The following is a 26,481-nucleotide window of genomic DNA, read 5'->3' as shown; positions in this document are numbered from 1 at the left end:
TTTTCAACAGAAAAGACCTATACTGCAGAATACTAATGGTGAAAATTAGTCTTAATCTTCCTAAATTGCTATTTTACCCCTTTCAAACTCCTCTACATGTAGTTATCTCCTTATATTAAGTTTCTACATGTTTTTATTTTCCTTTTTTTTTTCAAATTTTCATGCAGATAAATTGAAAAAAGAAAGCAGTTTATCAAGGGATATAAATCTAAAATTAAAAAAAATCTAAATAGTAAAAATGGCATTTTTTTTCCATATGGTGTGACTGGCAAGGCTGTATACTGAAAGACTATGCAGAACGATAAACAAACTGCCATTTCAAATAACCCTTTTTTGGTGCTTGAGGGTTGTGGAGCAGGGGGAAGGGTGCTGGGGAGTAACTAGCACAGTTATATTTCAGAGCTATTTCCTCATCTAAAGGAGTTGACACAGAAACCAATCTGGACCATACCAGATGGTGGTACAGAATTAATCCACTAGTTAAATTTTTAATCTTAGTGTCTGTGAAGCAGTTGTCATCACTGAAAATGCAATGTTTATATTGGCTGTAAAATAGCGTCTACTAGGTAACAGTTACAAGCTGCTTTCTAGTGCTTCCCATGCCAACTCATTTTATCTATAGCCACTGTATGAAATGATAATGAAAAATAAAACAACAGTGAAACTAGTAAGCATTTTCCCCTCCAACTTGGCAGAAGCAGTCCTAGTCTATGAGAAAATACTGGTTCCTTCATTTCCATTTTGAATCAGACTAACCTTTTATTTCTTGTACCTCAATACCAGCCTTTTTAACTGACCGATGTTCCATTTCTGTAAAACAAAATTATTCTTCAGGACAACTGACATTTCAGAAAGACACTCAGTGACATTTTCCTGCTAGCTTTCTCAAATATACAGTACGATCCTACAGTAAACAATCCCATCAGCGTCTGAACTTCACCAAGGAGAGTCAATATAAACCATTCAATACCTCACAAGGCCATGGAAAAAAGAAAAGAGCTTGATTCATGAAAGGTGTTTGCAGTAATTAACTCTTATGCCACAGAGAGATTTTATGGGCACGTGTAAAGTTTCAGGGATTCCCACAAAAATAAAACTGCTAATGATAATCAAAATCATTTTAGATTAAAGGCTGGCTGAATCAGGGCTCCTTAGCTACTGCAGTTTTATACGGCAGTAAAAACAAAAAAGAAAACGATACACAAGGACTTTCCTCATCTAACCTTTAAGTGACGAATAAGTCCATTATTTTTTTTTGGTTCTCATGTTTCTTTGAATAAAACTCTAACTTTGAATAAAACAAAGCTTTGAATAAAACAAGTTCAGATTACTATATGGAGAAAAAGCCATATCTAGTCAGAATTACAATTAATCTGTTCTAGTTTCTTGTTATTAACAGCAGCTGATACCAGATGCCCCAAAGGAAAACCCATAAATTACAAACAGACAAATATGGAATAACTGACTTAGTCAGAAGTTCATTTATAACAGCAGACTCTTACTGGTTGACTAACACCCTGAAGCCTGAGGCTTTATTTCTCTCATACATTTTTTATCCAATATAATGTAACAGTGGATTGTATTTTTATTCCTGGAAAATATCTAATCTCTCTCTGAATCCTACTAAATTGATGTCTAACTAATCAGGTCCCTCTCCCTGAAGTCAAGCTGCTTGGCTCGGGGGTTACCAGATTAAAACTGGGACATCTTTCCACTTCATGGAAATATGACTTCAAATTACACTAGACTTATTTTCTAATGATGAATACTCCCAATTAAGTGAATATAAATTTTAAGTTTACTTGTGTTTTTACTTCAGCCCTTGTGAGTTTCCTATATGATAACCTCAAAGGAAGCAGTTGACTTCTCAGAAAATGAGACATTAAAATTACTAAAATGCTAAAGAGTTATGCTTTTGTTTAAGCAGGTACAGACGTGACAAGGGACAGATCTACCATGAAGCAAATACATTTTGATTCCCCTGCGACAAATGAACTCTCCTTTGACAGACCATGCAGCAATGCCGAAGAATGGTCTTTTAATGAAAACTGAGCAGCAGCACACAACTTCTGCAGGCAGAGCTTATAGTGTACTTAAATCATTGTCATTAAGCCACCAGGTTCTTTGACGGTGGTACAGGCTAAGTGGTACTGATCAGAAGATACAAAAAGTGAGGTTGTGACATTAAGAACAAAAAGAACATACTTTCTGTGGATGCAAACTTCCACACTGCTCTGGCATGAACATCTCCAACAAATACTATTTTATCTTCTGAAGCAACAACATCATGTGGCATCTCAAAGCTCTGTGAAGATAAGCAATCACAGAGTGATTAAGTGTCTACACATTCATGAGGCCTCCTTAACTCTGAACTTGAGACTGGTCTATTCAGTCCTTAGACTGGAAAACACAGCAGGTGCTGGTGTGAAGGCCTAACATGAGTGAAAGGAAAGGAATTCCATTTCTGTTGTATGTTTGCCTCCTCCGGGGATAACAATATGGAGATCATTAGACGTATTCATGCTAAACAATTTTTATATTTATATTCTTGCATTCAGTTTTATCATGTGAAATATATATTTAAAAAATTGTGAATCTTGGATTCAAGCCCACATGTTCAGTTTTTGTCAGAGTTTATATGCAAGACAGTTATTTGCTATACTCAGAAAAAAAACCTCTCTCTAGTATAATTTAAAACTAGACTGCAAAAAACAGAGTATATGTGTTACCCAGAAATGGGAATCTTAACATTCATTCTTTAGTGTAGGGCAATATATGGAAACTTTTTTTAAAAAATAACATAATTTTTACTTACAATACTGTATGAACAATATTTAGCCTTAACTTCCACAGTAATCTTCTGTAAAGGGATATAATGATACAGTTGAATTTTATTTCTGCTTAGGAATATACTCTATTTTTTGACATATTAATAGTATCTAAAGATATTACTATTTAAAGTTGTTCATTCCTCCATTAAATTAGCTTTTAAGAACTGTCTGACAGCAATAAAGCAGGCTTACCCTGACTGAAGCTACTATCTGTAGGAATAACCTTGAGGGCAGTACAATTTTTGAATGTGTACCATATGTAGAAACTAAGACCTGAAATTCTAGTGTCTTTATTAAGTTAATATTATAAAGAATTCCCTTTGAATACCTTACATTATAAAACATCTTATTTCCGTAACAGTCTTACAGAAGTTGGAGAATTAGGACATTACCAAAATTCTCATATATATAATTAGATTGCAACAGGCACTCTGTGCAATAGTCTACCTTTCTAAGCGGAATGAAAGTATCAATTATTTCTCCAGTAGAGAAGTTCATCACAAATCCTTGCACCGGTTCTGCCTCTCCAGGATAAGGCATTCCATTAACTGCAAAGAGGAGACCACCTGCAACAATATTAGATTTGCTTTAATGACCCACACATAGCAAACTACAGTGAAAGTGAATTGTAATAGTATAGATTAAAAAACTCTGTCTGAGAGAAAGACAGAGACAGATAGAAAGCCAACTCAATAGGACACTAAATCACAAAAGGAAGGTTAAGTAAGGCATAACAGGTAAAAAGTCTGGTACGTAAGAGATGCATATTTTGTCCAAATGAGAACAAGAAGCAAGGTGGTATTTTACAGATTGGTTAAATGTAAAAAGAATGTGAAAGGGTTAAAAAAAAACACAACAGAAAAATGCCTTGCTAAGGGTACTAGATCTGATAGTGGACAGTTCTTTACATGTATCAAAAGCAGAAAGTAATCTAGGGAATCAGTGGGACCACAAGAGGTAAAGGTGTGAAAAGGGGACTCAGGGATGAGTGGCAGAAAAGCTCAGGTTTTTTTTTTCATTTTTTACTGTTGAATACATAGGGAAGAGTCTGACACTCAATTTTTTTTCATAACAAAGAGGTTAGGGGAGCCAGCTCAACTGGATGAAAATACACAAGAGGTGTTAGACAAGTTGGAGGTTAATAATTCACCAGGTTTGGATGGCACTCTCAAGTTCAGAAGGAACTCAAATGTGAAATTACAGCCTTCAAGACAAGCTGAGTAACCTAGCACTGCAAACAGCCAGTCCTCCAGAAGACTAGCAGACTGCCAAAGTAATGCCCATCCACAGAAAAGACTCAAAAAGGTGCCTGGGAACTATACGTCAACAAGTCTGGGAATAAGACTCGGGTGAGCGTTGCCTGTTGGAAACAAGTTGGCATTGCATCTCTAAGGGGAAACTGTGCCTCACCTCTGAACTGGCAGGAAAAAAAACACAGGTAAAGAAGATTCTGTACGGGTACTTGGATTTTCAGAAAGCCTTTAACAAGGTTGTGCATCAGAGGTTATTGAAGAGTGCGAGTTGTCACAGCGCTGAATGAAAGATCCATTAGTGAATAGGAAACAAAGCGCAGAGCTTAAGGGCAGAGCTTATCATTTTTCAGGGTACAGAAGTCTGAGTAGTGTGATTCTGCAGGGATCAGGGCCAGAAACAATTTCCATCATAGTCTTCATCAGTGACCTGAAGAATGGGGTGAACAGTGATGGTCTGAGGAAGGTAATGAGTTCTGCAGAGCAGTCAAAAGCTTAGTGATACTGAGAAAGTCTGGAAAGACTTTTTACAAGAATGACTGAGTGGTCAAACAGATGGCAGAAGAGCTTCAGCAAGGACAAATGCTAGAACAGAAAGGCAGCTACAACAGTCAAGGGACTGAAGCAATTAAATGGCTTACGGGGAGAGACTAAATGTGGCTGGAGTTCTTTCATTTGGAGAGGAGAAGGCTAAGAGGCAGCAGATACGGGCAGTGCAGAACTGTTATCCACCAACTCCCAAAACACTGGGACTGAGAAGAACTCAATGAAACTAGATCACTTTTTAAAATTAAAAAAATAAAGCGGGTAGTGAACTTCTGGAGCCTGTAACTGCAGGAAGCCAACGAGGCAGACAGTACAAGCCAGTTCAAAATGAGATTAGGAAAATTCATGGGCAAGAGGTTTATAGAAAGATACTACAAAGAACAGGTCAGGCGTACCTCCTAACATCCTTAAATGAAGTGCTTGTGGATGCATGGGAGTAGGAGAGGAATGGACCACAAAATGATGCCAGGCTTACACATTTTCCTTAGAATGTCTCTCTTGCTGCCACTGTCAGAGACAGAGCACTGGGCTATAGGTATCTCATCCAGTACAGCATTTCTTTTGTTCTTGGCAGACGCAAGAGACATAACCCTGATACTAAATTTGATACCAGCTACAGAGTCAGGAGCCTGACATGCCAAAATTCCTTGCCCAGTTCTTAACATTCACATTACTGTCAGTATCGGTATTAAAAATCTAACCCAAAAACTTAATACAGTAATTGTAACCAGAATGTGGTTTTAAAACCACAACTTTTTCAAACTGTTTGCTTTCAGATTTTTTGTTTTATGAAACTCAAAACTTTTCTTGATAGTTTGGAAGTTCTTCACTTTGCTCTCTTCAATGGATTTTGAAATGAATATATTATTAACTAATTACTAACTGTGCAGTCACTAGAAAGCAGACAAGATCATGTACTTGTTCACATCACATTTAGGGAGTCTAATCAGTCATTGCTCAGAATCAGAGATTATACGTAAACTTCCCTCATCCCACAAACAGGAAAACAGGATAGTTCTAAAATTTTCCATTACATCAGCCCTACTTTGACAAAGAATAAATATTTGGCTTAAGATAAAATGACAGCACTCTTCATGAAATAACACTGTACACTGTGACATAACTACTGTTAGAGTGAAGAACAGGAAAAAAGATTACCTGGAACGTATGAAACTGCAAACAACTCTCTTCCAAATGATTTGTGCTTGATCTCTCTTACAAACTCCCCAGTCTCTAACCTGAAACACTGGATTCGACCATTTTCCCTGTCTGCAACACAGAGCTGACTGAAGTCAGGGATCAGTGCTAAGCTGTGAGGGATATGAAACTGTCCAGGTCCAGCTCTGCCTAAAGAAGTCTCTGCAATACAAAATATCCAAGTTTGTGTTAAAGCACACACTGAAACCATCAGTTTTTCTAAGAAAAAAATAAGCTTTTTGTGAAAGTCAGAACATTTTCTTGGTAAGAGAGGACATGCCAATACTTGCACTGAAAGCATGCTAACAAATTCTGATATTTTGTTTTTAGTGAATGAGTACTACAAGTAGCTGTATAAACAGAAGAGAGAAAATTGTACTGCAATGACAAGGCTGAGATTCAGCTAGGGCCTGGAAGGTATATCGGTAACAGAAATATATAAATAAAAGTAAAAGTAACATCAGCAGTCTCATGGTTCACGGTAAGTTCAAAATAACAGCAGTACAGGTAAAGTACCAAGAACTCTGACCTGTAGCTTCTCCCCACTGCATCACGTACAGTCCATTTGGAGAGAACTGAATGATTCGACTGTTACAGTAGCCATCAGAGACATAGATACTGCCAGTGATCGGATCCACAGCAACATCAGTTGGTTGACAGAAATGATTTTTGTCACTGCCTGGTTGCAAAGCCACTCCTAAGATCAGTAACGGTTCTTTCTCATCTGCTCCCAGCTTGAAAACCTTTTTTTTTTTTTTTTTAATTCAATGGGAAAAGAGAAGAGGTTTCAGGTATGGAAGATGAAATATAAGAGGGATGACTGCCTATGAAAAAATACTTATTACTGTGTAGAAAATAAATTCATATACCAAACATAGCCTTAATATATTGAGTATTACATCTATGACCAGTTTTGCAACAGTACTGATTCTAGAAAATGTCTGCATAAAAGACACATTTTCTGTGATAACAGCAAATGCCTCAGTTTCACATTCTGAGTTTAACTACATAGGAGAATTGATAAGCAAGGCATAGCAGAAAAATCTGTTCTCTTTCAAAATAATCATTGTTTTAAAACAGATACATTTATTTCTGACTACTATGTCCATGCTGCAGATTATTCAACACAACTATATTCCATGAGGGCCACAGAGGTCAATTTCTGTAGGCATATTCTTACTGTTTATCTTAACAGGCCAACATAAATAACTTATGTCAAATCTCTAGGAAAACAAAAAAATTTTTTGGGAAAATACTAAGGTCCCAGTATTAAAGCTTCAAAAACATACCTGATGGAGCGCTACATCAGTGACCCAGTAGTTACCATTTTTATCTATACTCAAACCATGTGGTAAATAAAATCTGCAAGCACAAATGGAGATGAATCAAGTTAAAAACATCTTTCAGGAAGAATGATGTAGGTGTGAAGATTTCACTTTTTATCTACAGACCAACAAACGCTGTATATACTAACTACCTATAGTATTTAATGAAAAAAGATAACTTTATAGAACAGAGTTTCCTTGACAAGAGTGTCTCAGGTCTGAAATTCAGTTGATCTCGTATCTCATTCAGGCCAATATTTGGCATCTTTAAGGACAATATACAATATTAATGAGCTCTGCATTTCTGTTAATCAAGCTGGTAGATGAAATTGTATGAATTGTTAGAAAGCAGAGGTGGTAAAGATAGCAAACGGCTTTCATTGTTGATTTGTAAAATTTTTAGTTATTTATTAATTTAAATGAACTCACGGCAGAATCACACAATGTATCATAAAACTTATGTGAAACTGGGTTCGGGGACTTTTTGAAGTAAAATATACAAAAACGTTAGTTATATTGATAAAAGCAAAAATAACTTACAGATTTTTGCCCATGGAATGAAGCAGTTTTGCATTACTTGGATTCAGGACAAGAATTGTGTTCTGTTCAACTGGTCCAAGTCCTCTTTGCTGATAAACAAATTTGCTGTCAAAAGAACTACACAAAAATAGTGGAATAGAAAGCCAGCATTAGAAGATTTCACTGATGAACAATACACACGAAACTTAAAGCCGAGTTTCGTAGTTTAATTCCAGTGTGGGGTTATTGGCTTCTTTTTTTTTTTTTTTCTTTAAATAAGCCTTATTACATTATTGTATGATCGTTAAGAGTTACAGTTTTGGATGTCTACATTTCCTACTGAGGTTATGACTTCTAAACTGAGAGAGCACCAAGTCAACACAGTAACGATTAAGATAAACCTAAAGTAAGCAAGCAAGCAAAAAAACTCCCTCTTCCTTTTTTCTTCTCTTTGCTGTAGCAAATCAGAAATGGGAAACCAAACAATGTAGCCTAAGTAAAAACATGCTAATCACCGGGGCATAGCTGCCAGTATGAAGAGGCATACTTTGTACTGTCTAATGCAGTGTGTGCATGTTTGTGTATCTTTTGTTTTTCCTTCTTTTCAAACACAACTCAATATTTTGATAGAGCTTATTACTGTAAGATTTAGGTCTCAAGGTTCTTTTCAGAGTGTGCCTACAGGACATGATGTGTATTTCTCCTACGTCCACACTCAATTTTCAGAGCAGGTGGAATATATTAATAAACAACATTTAAACATGTCACTATTTCAGACATTAAGAGCTGGGATTAACTTTCAAGAAGACATTTGCTAGGCATAAAATTATCATATGCTTAACAAAGAATGAAAATCAGAGTTGTCTGTACCCCTATGGAGCAGTTGGCTGTTACTCTAACCTGTTGAAATATACATTCAGCATTTAGTGAAGGTAAATGGAGTGTAAAATATTTTTAACAAAATTTAAGTCTAAATGTTTAGAAAATGGTATTTGACTGTGGATTAAAAACTTGTGAATACAAGGCATATCCCACCTTCTATTTTAAAATTCATTTGTTAATCCCAAGAGAAATCCAGCTATGATGGATGCATCTTGGTAAACAAGAACATACTTTATACTCACAGAGAAGGCTATGAATAAAGCTATTAAAACTTTATATTGTACAGTCCTAGCAGCCTCACCTCTCCATAACATTAAATATTTATATGTCTAGAATTTTCAATGTGGAAAAGCAATACTGGCTTCATATATAACCAGAAAAATCTATGACAGGATGTGTTTAACTTTCTGCACATTAAAAAATATTATTTTTTACGACTAAAAAGGCTATGATTTGAAAATAATATTTAGATATTGCCATTATGTATGCAAACTATCTGCGACTATTTATTTAATTTCTAACAGAAATCAGTAAATCCCTTCCTCTATGAATGACTAAGCACAAGATGATAGTTACTACAGCTCTCTTCTGAGCACTCCTAAATGCTCTGCCATGATGCTGTAAGGGAGACACAGGGTAAAAGGTAATGGCACACAATGACCTACCGATGTAGGCTTGTTTGACATGACCTGCTTGTTTGACCATGGTTCAGCAGGTGTTGTTTTATTCTTTACCATTACTGACAGCACTCTTCCATAACAAGTTCTCTTGGTTTTAGACAGTTTTATTTAAAAAGGAGTCTAATACTCGTCAGGACTTGGTCTAGATATGGATGACCACAACTGGAGAACCAACACTGGATAGACTGAACTAAAGTTATTATGAATGCTATTTTTAATCAGTAGGTATTGTACCAAAAAAACCTCAGAAAGCAGGACTATATCTCTGGGGAACTGACTAGCTAGACAACTTTAAAAAAGTGACTCACTTTCCTTATTATGATTTTGGTTCTTAGAAACGGGGCTGTCTAGGCTTCTAAGTATTGCCCGCTAACAACTACCCAGCTCTTCTGGGAACTCGGTCCTTTCAGTGTAAATAAGAGACTGTATGATATTTTATGCAAAGGAAGCTAGTGAACTTTGAAATTAGTTTATGGGAGTGGCCTTCCATGCATCTTCTCCCTGTCAAATATCCTCTTCCAGAAGAACAACTGGATTGCTACAGAATCAGTCACTCTTCCCAGAGCTTGAGACCAATTTCCCAGGTAGTCAATGTTCCTTTGTTTCAACCGATAAATGAGGACACAAACTACACTGACTACTGGTAGCTTAAAAGCTAGACCAAAAACAATCAACCAAAATAACTGAACACCTTACTGCTATATGTTATGTTGCTCTGCAGCATGGTTTTCTCACAGGGTCTGCAGTTGGATACCAAAGAACAGCTGAAATATGCTGCCTGTGTCACTATGTCTAATTTCAAACCCCAATGTAATTCCACAGCTATTTTTCTACTTCTCAGCTGGCCACCTCACACTAATACAAACAATTTATTGCTAAATTCAATGTCTTCCTGGTGGGCTACATATTAAATTTAGACAGAGCACCTGACCTCACAACTCCAGAACGCACAACCTGACTCTATTCTTGGTCAATATTCATCACCATTGTGGTACTGTGCTCAGCCTAAGCAGTATGCAGTAACAAGAGTGCAGTTTATATTCTTTATTAATTATATTCTTTATTCTTTCATAATTTGCATGAATATTATATGTTTTTCATCACAAAATGCAAAATAACTCCCAACTGATTCATTGCTCAGCCAGACGAAAAGTTTTTTTTTTCATTTTGAAGAGCACATGCTGCATATAGCAAAGACTGTTCTGAAACTGATGAGATGATGTGGTAAAAGAACCTGACTTATTTAAAAAGATTTTTTTTTTTTCCAAATCATGCACAGAAGGAATGCTACAGTCACTGAAAAGCTGCTGCTGTATTACAGAGCTTGTTATTGTGTAACTGCTTTTGTGTTCTAAAGCAAACTGAACTTGCCTTATGAAACAGCACAGAACATTCATCCAGTGATATTTAGTTGAATAAGGATCCAGCTTTTATGGTATATATTAATAATGCATTGGAAATATTTGTGCATTGCCTAACAGCACAGATAATTCTTCTTTAATTTGTTTCTATACTATGCTAGTGAAGCACTGAAACAGAAAATAAATTCTGGGCTTTCAGGCTTGATTGATTCATCACATCTACTATTTGGTAAGGAATATTATACTCAATTAACTGTGTAGTTGCAGCTAATTATAAACATTAACTTACAAGTCTGATAACTTCTTATCCCTCCCCATATAACAGTCATTATAAGCCCCTTTCAAATACTCATTTTTTATTCCTTTTTATTGAAAATTGAGAACACATATACCACCTCCTTTCCAGCACAACCCATGAAAGGGTTCCCAGACTGTTTCATGCGCCCGTGATGTACCCAAAGATAAAAACGGAAGGCTGACTGGCTGAGCACACTTCTGTGTGCCTCTTCTCTGTGCCACAAGATATGGGAACAACAGCTTAATCACAGCCATGTTTTCCAAATATACTGTTTTAAAGTCGCAATACTCTATATATACAGGCCTACAGAAATTTTAGCCTATCTGATTTAACAGTTCCTACCAACGCCACCTTTCTTAAATATGGATTAATCATGCTCCACAAGAAGAAGAAAGAAATAAATAATAATTGTGAACAAAACATCCCTGAAATTAATTAGGATTTCACGCATAGTTTTCTTTATGGAAGATTCATAACCAACTTCAGTTAACAACAGCTCATCTTAGATCTTGACTTATCTGGGACTGAATGCTTCTGATCATATTTACAAGGGCAGGCAGTTTCACTTTGTTCCAACTTCAAGCCCCGCATGATGGCAAATATGGCAAGCTCCCACACAAGATGGATGTACAGATGAACACTACTAATACTAAATATAAGGGAAAGCATTTTTCTGGGAAGTTCGATAATTACAGGCCAGAAATACTTAGAATATGAGCAAGGACAGGGCTGAGTTAAGTGAACCTGTAATGTCACCCAGCATAGCTGGTAGGTACATGGATATCCAGACTCCAGACCACAGCTCCAATCTTCTGCACAAACACCGTAAGAAAGTTGCAGTTCAGTCTGTCTCTCAACACGGTTGAGTCACGTGCTGTTTTAGTGAATGTTAATGTTTTTTTTTCTGTTGCTTAAGATCTGTAGGCTCACTAAATACTGCTTGGTCTCAAACTCCAGTTTTGTGCTCTGGGTTCTAAGTATACCTCAGTTGCCAGACACTCAAAAATACACATTTCAGAAGTAACAAATGAATACAACTGCCACTCTATTTTCAAGTGTTTTTTCAATTCTTTCATGAATGACACAAAGAACAGCACTTATGTTCATGCGTAGGAGGATAAAAAAAACAAATCAATACCAGCTTTTAGTTGAAGCTTGAGTAATACAAGTTGAAGCATGCGTCATCTTTTCAAATTTTACAGTCTATATTTATACACACCTGAGCAGGAGAGATCACTGATACAATGCACAAGATATAAATGATTACCTTATCTGCTGCATTATGCTACTTGGCTAAAAACCCAAAGAACTTCCTTTCCTCCACAAAACAGTACTCTAAGGATAATTTGTTACTAAGGTTAAGAAAGCTGCCCCCTCTTAATTTTCAGAAACTGTATTATCATAAAATGAATTCATTGCGAGCTGAAAAAAATCCTATTTAGCCTTGTAGTTACATATACGGAGAACAGATTGTTAGAAAGAAGATTTAAAAAGCACATTTAAAAGGTTACTACACAATATGATGTTACAGCCTAACTTCCTCCATGTTCTCTTACAATTTCATGGAATGTTTTCCAAAGTGTGCATCTAAACAGTTAAACATACAATTTTAAAGCTCAAAAACCTAACGATACTGTATGAATAAGGACACTATACTTTATTTGGAACATTCTGTTCTTGAAACAAAATACCTTTTAGTGTATTACTTCAGAAATGCTAGAAAAATGGCCATTCTAAAGTTAGAACTTTTTGTTTTTAGTGACACTAAATGTAGTAAATTTTATTAAATGAGTAGAAGAAAGCCTGTTTAGAGAGCGTGCCTTGTAACAATCCAATTTTGTTCAGTGGACAAAAAGACAAAAAATAATGAAGATACACTGCAGCTAGCTTTACATGTCTTAAGCACAGGTCCTAATAGTAGTACACTGTTCTAAAACATCCTTCTTCCAGGCTAATTAGTCCTGCTAAAAACATGGAGAAGCAGGGATAATTAATGGCCGTGAATGTCATACTAACATGGTTATTCAGTTTAAGGACCTAATGTACTATGTTCTTTTTCTCTGGAGACACATTCTTGCAGTCTGAAGACCTAGTAACCCCATCATCTTGAAACTGTCAGTCACCACTTGCACTGAATCTCCCAAAGGCACTTTCAGCCAAAGAACTAAATTTTAAATGGAAAGGGAACTGCAATCTGTCTTTTATTTTCTTGAGAAGATATACGAACAGCACACACCAATTTGACCTTCTAATATGCCATTTGGCAAAGTATCTACTTACTTTTCATCCCAAACATGATCACCTCTGTGGAAGATAACCAGGTTATTTTCACGGTCCAGAGCCAACCCAGAAACTTGACCTAGTTTCAGGTCTAACCCAGGCCACTCCACAGTCTCTTCTATGTCGAAATCTGACCAAAGAAACGAACAAACAAAAGACAGACATCCATGTAGCATATTTATAAAAAAAATGGTTAACTGGCTTTTAGTACAGACTGTTGGGAATTATATGGTCATTATCTTACATGCAGTATTTACACTAATGCCTTGCAATTTAATTCCAAGCATAATTTGATTATAGTAAAGCATGCACAAGCACTGGCATCCTGCTACATATAGGATGACCGAAACTTCAGAACTGCTTTTGACTCCATTCTTTGCTCCATCTTAGAAGGATACATGTACATAGACTAGAAGTTTTAGGAGCTCTGTGAATGCTTTCTATATTGAAAGATTACAGAAACATACAACTACTGTCCAAAATCAGAAGGCAAATTTAAATATTAACCTATCAGTATTTTATTAAAAAATGCATAACAAAGACTATGAATCACTAAAGCAACTATGAATCACTAAAGCAACTATGAATCACTAAACCAAGTATGAATCAGAAGTGGTTGATTTTTTTTTTCAAAAAAGCTTTTAACAGTAAGAAAAAAATTACAAGGAAGGAAGGAAAACAGCAACAAGAAGCAAAAATTCCAGTAATTCTGTGAGGTTTGCCCATAATATTTCTTACAGTCAACATGTGCATTTGTTCTGGATAGTGTTCGTATCCTAACTCAAATATTACAGGCATGAACAGGAAATAGATGTCTAAATCTGATGAAAGAGATGAAGAAGTGTAGAATATCTGTCATTGTTTATGCTGTCACACACTGTTTTTAAGAATAAATACTGGACAGCTTTTCAATAACACAGATCTGATTTTCACACTAAATCCACAGCACAGAATTTAGCAAGAGAATCACTATTAAAAAGTGGGATACTTAATTGTGTTTGTCTTAGATTGTAAAACTCCTCAATTATAAGGAGTTTTAGTTTCAATTTAAAGACTAAAATTAAAAATATAAAAAGATGTTTATGTCAATCTCTGTTTTAAGTAAAAATAGACTTATTAGTCTGTTCATTACAGTCATTACAGGCATGAACAGTCCAAAATTTGAGAAGTTCCAGAGTGTTGGCTACAAGGACTCATTTCTCAGACATAGACTGCTTAAATGCTATTTGGAAGAGGTTGCTCTGGCAGTATTGAGAGAAAATTGAACAATATTCCCCAAGATAAGAAATGTAATGGCAATAAAAATATCACCAATTCCGATAAAAGAGAAAAAAAAACAACCCTAAAGCCTAAAATGCTTTCTACATATTAGGAAATCCATCACTCCTTCCTTTCTGTAATTAATTCGTTCAGCATAATTCAGGTATTTTTAATGTGCAGACTTTGTATGCAGGTATGCACAACCATACTGAAGGTGAATAGAAAGCAACTTCTTCAGAGTTACATAAAACTGGAGCTGTTTCACTAGCATTCAATGTGTTTGGTAGCACCATGCTGTACTTTGCAACTTTCAGTTCACTTGAAGTTTCTGTGTTTTGCTGTGATCCTAAAAAAATGATCACGGGGGTACGGTCTAGTAGTGATGCCCCACTGACAAAATGCCAGGGCATCAGTGCTTTTAAACAAGGCAGATCACAGACCTTAACACACAGCACCCAAGGAGTTTCCTTCCAATGAAAGAAAAAATGAAAAGGGAAACAATGCCCCAAATCTTCAGGTCACCCGAGCAACCCAGCTGTTCTGATAAGCATACCCTCCTACTTCCATTTCACTTGGAAGAGATGTAGTCTGAGCAAGTATGGTGTGGAGGGAAACCAAATCTTCTACAATCTACTTAGGGGAAGGATAAAACCAGAGCTCAAAACCTACCACAGGCTAGGAGATATTTTACTTTTGCAGTTTTAGATACCATAGCTAGAGTACGTGACAGAAAAGCTCTTTGGGCTAAGACAAACCTAAGGCAATCAGCAACTGCAACTGTGAATCCAAGACAGTAATCAGAAACTTCTAAACCAAGACATTCTACTCTATAGCAATTTTGCCTGAACAAGAGTTACAGGCTGAAAGAAAAGCTGTTAAGAAAAAAAATTATACATATTCATACTTCTGCACAGTTCAGTTGATCACAGCAGGAGCAGTACCACGTATATGCATGGACATTAGCATTTTGAAAGGAACAAAAGGGTGGAAATCCAGTGTCTGCTTCCTCACTTGCACTTGCTCATCCCACATCAATATAAGTTAAACCACAGAAAACTCGTGATGTTTAATGTCTCTTGGCCAAAAAGGCTAGAAAAATTAAAAGGCTAAACATAGAAAGCCTAAATTTTGGCCTCTGTAAAATTCAGTCTCTCAAAAATCACATACTATAAAATACAAAATGTTTATACTTACAGGACTAAAAGATTTCTGATAGATCAAAACAATAAAATGAATGTACAGGGAAATAGTCTAATCACAAGAACTCTAGCCTCTACACAAGCTTTAGATTTTCTCACACTTTTCCAAAATTGATTTATTATTGTTATTTTTCCTCTTCCCTCTGAAAGTCTCATCCTGAAAGTTCTTTGATACAGGTTTATCTTAAGGCAACTAGCTTTTTTTCCAAAAACTTACTTACTAAACTTAGACTTCATTTATCTAAGACTGATTATTAATTCTCTACAAAACCAAGTGGTGCATGGCACAGTTATACATGAAACCAAAGAAAATTAAATTTCTCCATTAAATTATATATATAAAATCACCAGTTTTGTTGTAAATGAGTTTTCTAAACTAAGTACAAGATCTTCTATATTCTAATTTAGAGTAATTCCTTTCATTAATAAAACTATAAAGAATTACATAGATTTAGAACATGCAAATCATCCTCTAGTCTTGCTACAAGTGAAAGAATAAAGCCTATTTATTGGCAAAATTGCATTTTACTGTCCAGAAATCCCTGAAAGCTCTTGCCAGCTTTTAACAATACAGATTTTAGTAATATTGCATTTAATCCTTGCCATCAGAGAAGTCATTTAAATATTTACAAAGATAAGTAAGCAGGCCACAAAGGAGTTTTAAAACTTGGAAAATTACACTTTTTGCCATATTTGGGAGGTGTAATTGTACTGGTTGCAGTGATGTTGAATGTGACTGATTACTGACCAGTCTCAAGGCAAAAAGATAACAACAGTGCAGGAAGAGCAGTAGTATAAAGTTATTAACATAACATTTATAACAACCTTACTTAACATATTGGTCACTTGCTATTTCAGACCTATGTTTAAAATGGGAATATTTGCAATTATAAAAATATTAAACTATTTTAATTCTGGTAATTTAAAAACAGTTACAGGAAATTAATTTAACAGCAACAAGAGTCTTGTCCTAAGAGATACTGAGAATTTTAAAAATTCAATCTAGTAAAGTATTTTGTGAAGAGTGTACATTTTTTAATCAAATAAAGACAAGTTAAAACACTTTATATTCCACTTCTTTCTCTGAAGAGGAAAATCCTGTTGTGGAAGGTTCTGTTCTTCTAATACATAAATACTACCCAAAACAGAAACAAAACATGTGGTTAAAGATTTTATTGCCATAAAACTTCTTTTGCCAAAAGATGGCGCTGACAGCTTCTGCAGTCCAGAATTTCTGTAGTTAGCAGTATCACAAACATTTAAAAAAAAAATCATCACCAATTAAGATTACGTCAATTTTCCTTTTTGCTGTAACTCAAAATTACATCATTTGAAAGTCCGTGTATTAATTCATCCTCCACCAACAAAATCCCCCAAAAAGAGTATGTAGCTACTAAAGTAGCTCAGCAAAATCTTTCTGTAGTTAGAATTCATGCCATATGGTGTGCCAACTAAGCCATTTATTCAGTTCACTGACACTCCTTCCTCCGGATCAGTTAAAACAGAAAGGAAATTTCTTTTTTCCCCTCTACACACCAGATGCTATTGGTCTGAACTGAACAAACTGGTTTTGCAGAAATGCTACACACACTACTATACCAAGCATTTAATGCCAGTGTCACTTATGGAATCATTTATGATTTACACTTATGTAAGGCACATGGTAACACCCCACTTGTTTTTTGCCCCTATGCCAATAAACTTGACAGGCTCTCACTTAACTGAGTAGCATAACATAACATTGCAAAGTCCTCATCTTTGGTTTTCTGTTAAATACAAACCCAGAATTTTTCTAAATTTGAATACTATAATAGAATCTCACATAAGTGGAGACAATACATGTTAGCATTTTGAACTGAAAAAAAAAAATCAAATGGATGATGAATGATGTATATTTGTGTATAACAGTACTTGGAAACATCAAGCTGGTTGGTTGCAACATAAAAGCAAGCATGTGCTGCTACAGTTCATGCATACAGATGACTTTCATGCATACATACCAGTTTCTTTTATGAGATACTCGTCACATGCTGCATTATCTATCTTTCCACATTAGCAAGTAAGACTAAGCACAATTGATATCACAGAGACCAAAATGCAAGTAAAACAAACACAATACTGCCGTGGTTTCTGCTGTCATAGAAACCTGAAGGGAATGAATTTTAATCCTAGCGTAATAAAACAGCTTGTCCAAGTATATTTGAATAGCCAAGCCAAATTTGAAATAGATATGCAGAAAATTTTACTTCTCAATAATTCTTCAGGATTAACTACCACTCTTTCTGAATGACAGAAAAAACGTCCCACAGAATTACAGCAATAAATTTTATAAAATCTTGTATCTGACAGACCAAGGTAATCAGAAATCTCATAAAATTAATCAAGTACCCTAGTCACCATTTTATAGTAGTTACTTGTATTAAGAAAATTCTTCACTGCCCATGACTACTATATCCTGTGTTTACCTTGTTTTAGCACAATTGATACCATATCATTAAGTAAAATACTTAAGTCTTGAGAGTAGAAAAAATACTCTATGTTCCAAAAAGTACTGGTATTGTGCTATTGGCATGCACTCCTTCTTCATGCATGAAGGGGGGAAAGAACCCCACTGAAATACCTCTAAAATAGAGGGAGAACACTTCCATAAATTAGGAAAACTGTCACGTAAAATACTTCTAAGCATCAATTGATATTCCCTTCAGATTTTGCTAATGTGGATCACAGCTCTTACATTGCATTTCATTGTATAAAATTAACCCCTAACCCACCTCCTGTATGTTCTTTTTCCCAGCTTCCCTCACCATGTTTAGGCTGTTGTAAAGAGAAATGTCTGTTCTCTGGTGGCCTCAAGGTAGACTCTAGTCTGTGAAATTTGTGAATTCTGTCTCTGACAAGAATAGTATTGTCCCTCTCATCGTGATTTGTGATCTCTCTGGCAAGATCCTTCTTTTGGACTACATTAGCAATCTCAGCTACAAGATCTGATTCTGCCTTTTCTGTAGGGTTATGCTTATGCACATGCACAACATCTTCCCTTTCTCCTAGCAGCTTGGAAAGGAGTGAATAGAAATCACCTGTACAGAAAAGAGAAAAGATAAGAGGAAAGGAAGGAAAAAACAATTATAACAGATCGTGTAGTTTTAGAAAGCTTCAGCAAAGTAAAATGTAACAAAGTTATTTAAACAGTCACTGTCAAAAGCAGTATAAGAGAGAACTGAATCAGCTGTGGGAATTCAATGAGCCAAGTCTCTGGTATGAAAAAATAATGTCAAATCTTTATCAACTTTAATTTACATATAAATTTCTACCTTTACCTGACACTCTGGCATCAAAAAATCATCACCTCTGCCCAGATGTTCTTGGGAACAAGGGAAAAAAAAGAAAAAGAAAAAGAAAAAAGTGTGCAAATTTCAGAAAAATAATATTTCTGGTGGAATTATCTGGATTTGCCAGGCTACTGCAGACTTACTCCATTTTTAAAGAACAAAGAGGAAAATTCTATAGTGTTATTGATTTGTTCAATAACAAAGACAATAACAGACAGTCATGGCGCACTTCAAAATATATTTCTTTGAAATCTTTCATCGCGTAAGAAGCTTAGGTTGTAAGAAAACAAACTTTCACATTTGCAAACAGATTCCATAGAGCAAACTGTAGAAAGAAGACACACTAGTAAAACAGAGTGATCCATTAATTTTCATTTATTAATTCAGTCAGGGTCCTGTCCCTCCTCTTCCTCAAAATAGTAACACCCCTTAGTCACAACATCATCTGGCAATGCAGGGAACAGTATTTTCTCAAGCTGCTTGCTAGCAATGCAGTTACCACTACAGCTTTCTTAGACACCAACAAACACTTCAATAATTTCCAGAACAATAGCTCAAAGCAAGCAATCAAAAACTGCGTACGCAAATTCCAGAACCACAATTTTCTTCACAAAATATTAAAACCATCCAAAAAAGTTTTGATGAAGTCAATGTTCAATTCTTTTTGCAGGATTAAATAAAGTGATGACATGATGACATCCCTCTCCTGGGATTCTCTACTAACCAACAAGTACTCAACTGGTTAGAATTCATTAACCAAATATCTTGACTGTCTGAAACTATTATCAGTTCTGTTGAATACAACTGCACCATTTAAATAGAAAGAGATATCAATATGCCTTAAGATTTTATGCAAGTAGGTATACTTCTATTTAAGTACAAATCACTCATAATTAAGAATTTGTATTACTTCATGACAGGCTATATACGACATTTTTTAGAAAAGCAAAACTATAACTAATGAAGCTTTCACCAAAAAAACCACAACCAAAACCAGAAATATCAGTTGCAGCCTGGGACAGAGGAAATGAAGTCTTTTGGAAATGACCCTAAGAGGATCTGTCATGTTTATAAACAGTCCTAGTTCAATGATTTTGAGTAGGATTCCATTCCTTGCCCTTGGAAATGAAATATCCCAGATGAAATCTTCTGTCAGAAGATAATTACTGGAGTAACAGAGCCAATTTCAACGAAATGAACAAAGCAAATCAGGTAAAAAAGAAAAGTGTTAAGCTATATAACAAATTTGAATTATTTGCTTCAAATGTAATTGTGAAACTAGAATGCTTCATAATCCTAATGCTGTCATTCAGCTAGTCCAACTACTGATTCAGAACAAATCCAAATATTTAAAAAGTATAGTATTATACAAGTTTTGTATACAAACCATATTTATTCTGAGAAAGGTTTATAATTACATTAATCAGGTACAATTGGAACACTGGAACAGGTTGCCCAGAGAGGTGGTAGACAGCCCATCCCTCGAAACGTTTAAGGCCAGTTTGGATGAGGCTCTGAGCAACCTGATCTGGTTGGAGATGTCCCTGCTCCTTGTAGAGGGGTTGAGCTAGATGACCCTTAAAGGTCCCTTCCAATCCTAACTATTCTATGATTCTATGAAGAATTTGTGCTGATGTAGAACCACATCTGGAATTTCCTTTACTTAGGGGACGTTCACTATTGAGATATTCTTCATTGGCTTAAACTATATTTTTGCATAATTAAAAAAAATTAAACAAAGTTCATATGTACAAATGTTTTGGTTTTATCCATGGCTGGAGATTTACAGATGAGCAAAGCCCACTGACTTCTCTATATGTAATGATTTACAATGGAGAGGTCTGAATTGTAAAAACAGTGTTCTGCCTAATGTAACTGTGGAAAGTCTCACTGAACCAGCAAGCCTGGTGCTATTTTAAACCTTTTAAAAGGAACTTTAGTGATCTTTGCCCAGTTCATTCTTTCCTAGTTCCACCTCAACAGTGCCATCAATTTACTTGTAATTATTGGTCATAAAAAGAAAAACACACTGCAGTTTTTATAAAGATTTCAGATCCCTAACTCACAACTCATATACTCATTCTATTTTAACAGTAAAGGTTGCCAGCTTCCTGCTTTAGCCAGAGACATTGCACTCTACCTCTGTTGTGCAATGGTTGCCACAGAATAATCAACTCACCCTCTAAAATAGATATTGCTTGTTGATTTTGAAAAACAGAAAAAAAAACCAACCAAGTGCTTCATTTACCTGTCTGAAATTAGCTTCTCTTAGTACAAAATAAACTGCTAAGAGACAGAACTCAGTGGAGGACAAGAAGAAATGAGAGCACGGAAATCCAACTTAAAACCAACAAAAACCCATGCAACAACTTTTAAGACAAGAGGTTTTCACAGAAAATTCCAGTCAGAGCTATTAATCAGGGACTCAGCTCCAAGTAGGCTGATCAGTTTTGGTTTTCCCTTACCACTGAGCATATGATCATAAGATATAAGAGGAACTTTCAGACAGTGGAGTACTAACTAAGGTGGTTTGAGTACATTACTATCAGTGGCTACAGATGAGAAATTCTCCCAGTTGAGCTTGTCTTATAAATGCTTTCATTAAGCAGGAGTGTTGTAACTAAAACAGTGAAGAACATTTAGGAACTATCTGAATGTATGCAAAAGGGTGTGCCTCAGACAGTGAAAGTGGTCTGAACTGCAGCTGCTCTGAAACTGCGATTTTTACCTTAAGTAAACGGGTTTGAGAAAAAGAATATGAAATCTCCACACCTTAAGTTCAAAAAACATCCATGAAGCCTACATATCTGCCCAGCATTTCCATGTGTTTGACACAAACAGCAGGCTGAAGTCTTCTGTCTCTTTCTTGGCATTTTGACAGAACTCAGAAAAGATGGATGCAAATGTGAAAGGGAAGAATTGAAGTTTCCTGACTACTCAATGTATGCTGCTGTCCCCCGAACTCCACACATTGAATGAAGGCCCCATATTATTTGGGCCCACCTTTTTCAGCTTTTTTTTTTGTGAACCCTAGGAAGATTCAAATAAATTTGCAAGCAGCATATTTTTATGAAGTAGTTAAAAATTCACTACAGGTAACTAGGAAAGAGCAGACACAAGTTGTTTCTGATTAACATTTGTTCTCTGCAACACAAGATACAGCAAAAAACAAAGCACAATATCATGTTGCTGCTTTACAGTTGTCTTGTACTAGCTGGAACAGCTGAAAGATGTTGCTCACCTGAAGACATTCAGTGGGAAAGGAACACCAGCAAGATGCACCATATTATTTGTTTGGTCTTGTTTGAGATGAGACAGCCTGGCTTTGTGCGACTAGAAGACATGGGTGAACGCCTTGCTCTTCTGCTCTTCAACTTGCTCTTGTTGAAATAACTGAAGTCTAGCAGTGCAGTTTCAGGGAAGCTGACTGATTAAGTCAGTTTCACAGAGGATACTCGCATGCACTTCTTATGTGTAAGCTACCAGAACACCTCCCTCTACATAATACAGTAAAAGATGATTGGTTATAGCTACCTAGAGTTTAGTCTACTCTGGAGGAAGTGACAGCTGTCAAGACTAACACCTCCAGCATGAAACAATGCACAAGCATATTCCAATAAGTTTAAACTTAATTACTATGGCAGTTCTAAACTAGGAAAATTATTTTACATAATAGTGTTTTGAAAAAGTCATACAAACAAATAAAATCACAACATTGTAGACTTCACTGCAAACCTTGAGCTGAACCTCACCTGAGCTCAACAAAAGACTAGATTAGTTTAAGGCTAATAAAACAGCTCAGTATATTGACCATCAACGTCTGAGTATAATCCCAACGGTGTCGAACCATCCATGTCTAAAAACAGTCCTCTCTTTTTCAGGGCTAGAGCGCGAGTTCCCCAGCATGCAGGGAGCAGCCGCTGTCCATGGTCCTTACGCAGCTCACCACTATGCTGTGGAAGTACCAGTTTCCCGTCCGGATGAAGGATCTAGCTATGATGCTGCAGGACCAAGCTATGAGATAAATACGTGAAAACTAATTTTACTGCATTTTAGAAAAAAGGAAAGAACACTCTGGCAGTGTCTGAGAACCCTCATCTCCAGAATATGTATTTGTGTCATAATGCCTGTACAGTTTCACCAAGACAGTTCAGACAGGCTCCCCAGTCTGTCACTGGCTTTCCAGACTTTTGTTAGGAATCAGACTGAACAGAATTTCAAACACGAAGCCACTACTGCAGCCTTCTGACAAAATGACACCTTACCAGGAAATAACCAGAACTGAGGGATTAAGAGTAAAACTCGAGCAAGCAGTCATCTGTGTTGACAGGGGACTGGTACTGCTAAGTATATCTGTGTGGTACTATAGCTCAGTTGGTGTGAATGCTTGTTCTGAAAGTCTCCTCTTCCTGAGCATGTCTGATCTGACATGGAGCCAGTATGTTGGTCCCTCCAAACTCATGTCTCAGTCCTATTACGAGTGCAGTAAGAGATAAGTTTTCATAGTTGAGTTTGGGCTTTCTAATTACCTCTGAATAAAATGGAGTGTAATCTGAGACTACATGTTTCTGTCTTATCAGGATATGCTTCTGTTTAGCGTGTTCCTCCAGCAAAAATAGTCAGGGCTTTGCCTTTTCAGAAGTGCTGAAATCAGGGTGTCGTAGTTTAGCCTCAGTCAGGGCCAGACTACACAGTCTCTCTCTCACTCCTCCCACCCTCCAAGAGAACAGGGAGAGATAATATAGGAAAAAGGCTCGAGGTTTGAGATAAGGACAGGGAGAAAATCCTTAAAGTTACCATCACGGGCACAACAGACTCGACTTGGGGAAAAATACTCATTTACTACTACAAACAGCAGGATAATGAGGTAGAGAACAAAATAACCTCCCCCCACCCTTCCCTCTTCCCGGGCTTAACATCATCTCCACCACCTTCCTCCCGGCAAGTGGCACAGGGAGAAAGAGGGAATGGGGGTTGTGGTCAGTTCATCACACATTGTTTCACACCGTTGCTTCATCGTTGGGGGAAGAACTCCTCACATTCCTACCCTGCTCCAGCCTGGGGTCCCTCCCACGGGCCACAGTCCTTCATGAAACTGCTCCGGCGTGGGTCATCTCTTCCACGGGGTGCAGTCCCTCCAGAACAGCTGCCCCAGCATGGGCCCTCCACAAGCCACAGCCTCCTTCAGGCATCTGCCTGCCCCAGCATGGGGTCCTCCCCGGCCTGCAGGTGGATCTCTGCTCCTCCGTGGACCTCCATGGGGGGACAGAGGGACAACCTGCTCCACCATGGTCATCACCACAGGCTGCAGGGGAATTCTGGCCAGGAGCAACATTACTCCTTCCCCTCCTACTTCACTGACCTTGGTGTCTGCAGCTGTTCCTCTCTGAAGAAAAATTCTTCACAACAGGCTGGCAGACGCCTCTCAGGATCTCTTTACATCTCGTTCACATCTCATCTCCTCTCTGCTTCTTGCAGCCGGGCCAGGCTGAGTCGGGCCCAAACGGTGCCTGGCAGGAGGCCAGAGGATGAGGGCTGCAAGAGCCACAAGGCTCGTGTCTCCCCGTCTCTGCCCCTGCTCAGCTTCTTCACATCTTCTCTTCTTTTTTTTTTCTGTTTTCCCCATCTTAAATACATTATCGCAGAGGCAATATCACAAAACAGGACCCCCCAGCAGTGGGTCTGCCCTAGGCCCAGCCAACTTCTAGCAGCTTCTTACAGAAGCTACCACCGCAGCCCCCCTTCACTAAACAAAACCAGAACACAGAGTCCAAACGATATGGACTCCAACTATGACTTCCCCTCATCTTAAATCTCTGGTAATATTTACGTGATACATTAAGAGTTATATCAGAGAATGTGTACTTCAGCTGAAGAACTATCTTCCTGATGAAGAAACAGAAATTTGGCTGCAAGTATCATCTTCAAGATTGTGCCATCACAGATAAATGTCTTCCAAACAAGCATTTATCAAAAACAAAAGTTTAATTTTCTTTACCTTCTTTGTTTCCTAGATGAAGCGACTAAGCTCATTCTAACAGGCATATATACAATAACATTGCTGGTAGAAACAAAGGGGAGAAAAGCATGGAAAAACATCTCAGAAGTGAACAAAATCTAACGTCTATTTATTTGAAGTTATACTGGACACAGTTTGACATAATAGGCCAAAACAACTTTCACATGGCTTCTAGTCTGCTATTATTTTTCATGCAAGTCCTCCCATACTGATTTAATCTGTTGCCTCAATGAAAGCATTGGAAAGACTCCTGAGAACTAAAAAATACTAAGTAAGGCTGTTTTCTTTCTGAAGGGATTTGAGGGGCTGGGGGAAGGAGACATAGATACAAGGAAGTGAAAAGGGAGATTCTTGGTCACCATCACTGTGCCCTAAGTGATGCGCACTTATAGCACAGTCAAACTGATGTGTTTGACGAACAGGAACTGTATCTGCTCTCAAGGCACATCTAAGCAGCTTACAGAGCTAAAAAGAGATGGAACAAAAGGTTAAAAAATAAAATCATTAGCTGTTTTCTTCTATGTCTGCATGTGGCTTTTACTACTATTACAATATAAATGCACTTTGCTTTTAATTCATTGTTTCTCTTCTTTCTTCAACTGTCAAAATGTTTTAATGTACAACTGTTTTGAGAATCCAAGGACAGTTTATAAAGTCACTAGCTTAAAGAAGTTTGTAACTGGGAAAAAGAGTGTTAAAGATAGAGAAAGCATGAAAGTAGATGAAAGAATCTTCATTGAGGATTACATTTTGTTACACGTGTGTCCTTCATCAACAAATCAGAACCTGAAACTCAAAACTCAAGCTGGTTGCAGTTTCCTAATTGTTCTGTTCTTTCCTTTCCTTCTTGATCAGTAATAAGTTTCTGACAAGCACCATTTTGTTACAATAAAATATAATTATCAGCTACTGCTAAATGACTGCAAGAAACACAAGTTTTAATACAAAGGACTTTGTTGTGCTCATTTGGATATATTACAACACATATTTGTAATTTCAGGCACACAGTATGCCAGTTCCACCTCAATTTTCTATTTTGTACAATATATACTTGTAAATACCTTTCTTCTTACAAAATGACATATATAAGACTATGTTTATTAAAGAGTAGTTCTGCTATCTTAAATTTATTTTAAGCATCATCACGCTTTAATTTAAAAAAAGACATGAAAATTATAAAAAAGGAAAGCTTTTTCCAATAATAATAATAATAATTATTATTAATAATAACAATATCATTATTTTTGGTGTGTTTTATATTTGTGCTATGACTTCACTACTTCTCTGAACTCTTCCTGTACTAATACAATGTCCAGTTTCCCTTTCGTCAGATATGTTAATGATACAATAAATAGTATTTGCAGTTGTTAATTGCTAAGTAGTTTTTTACATTACAGGAAATACCTAGGGAAATTCCCTCTATAATTTTAAGAGCCAGAGAACATAAACTAGGTGTCAAACTGAAGACCAAAACTTTCAATTTAACATGGCTTCTTTCCATGCTT

General features: G+C 36.6%; 1 protein-coding gene across 5 annotated transcripts in view; it reads right to left on the bottom strand.

The window, feature by feature from the left end:
- The window catches only part of PAM (peptidylglycine alpha-amidating monooxygenase), a 75,750-nt gene that overhangs the window by 4,910 nt on the left and 44,359 nt on the right, over nt 1-26,481 (bottom strand). For 3 of the 5 annotated variants that reach the window (XM_086770168.1, XM_086770169.1, XM_086770171.1), the window contains exons 14-22: nt 18,400-18,705; nt 13,170-13,299; nt 7,690-7,806; nt 7,114-7,186; nt 6,354-6,567; nt 5,786-5,986; nt 3,279-3,397; nt 2,206-2,305; nt 757-810 (exon numbers count right to left, since the gene is read on the bottom strand). In XM_086770168.1, coding sequence (XP_086626294.1) covers nt 757-810; nt 2,206-2,305; nt 3,279-3,397; nt 5,786-5,986; nt 6,354-6,567; nt 7,114-7,186; nt 7,690-7,806; nt 13,170-13,299; nt 18,400-18,705 — 1,314 coding nt within the window. The remainder of the gene's footprint in view (nt 1-756; nt 811-2,205; nt 2,306-3,278; nt 3,398-5,785; nt 5,987-6,353; nt 6,568-7,113; nt 7,187-7,689; nt 7,807-13,169; nt 13,300-18,399; nt 18,706-26,481) is intronic. The other 2 variants (XM_086770170.1, XM_086770172.1) reach the window with 1 other exon arrangement.

Source organism: Chlamydotis macqueenii, chromosome Z (genome assembly GCF_036417535.1).
Source record: "Chlamydotis macqueenii isolate bChlMac1 chromosome Z, bChlMac1.mat, whole genome shotgun sequence".
NCBI lineage: Eukaryota > Metazoa > Chordata > Aves > Otidiformes > Otididae > Chlamydotis > Chlamydotis macqueenii.
Note: the sequence above shows the minus strand (reverse complement) of the source record. Positions and strands in the feature narration are given on the sequence as shown.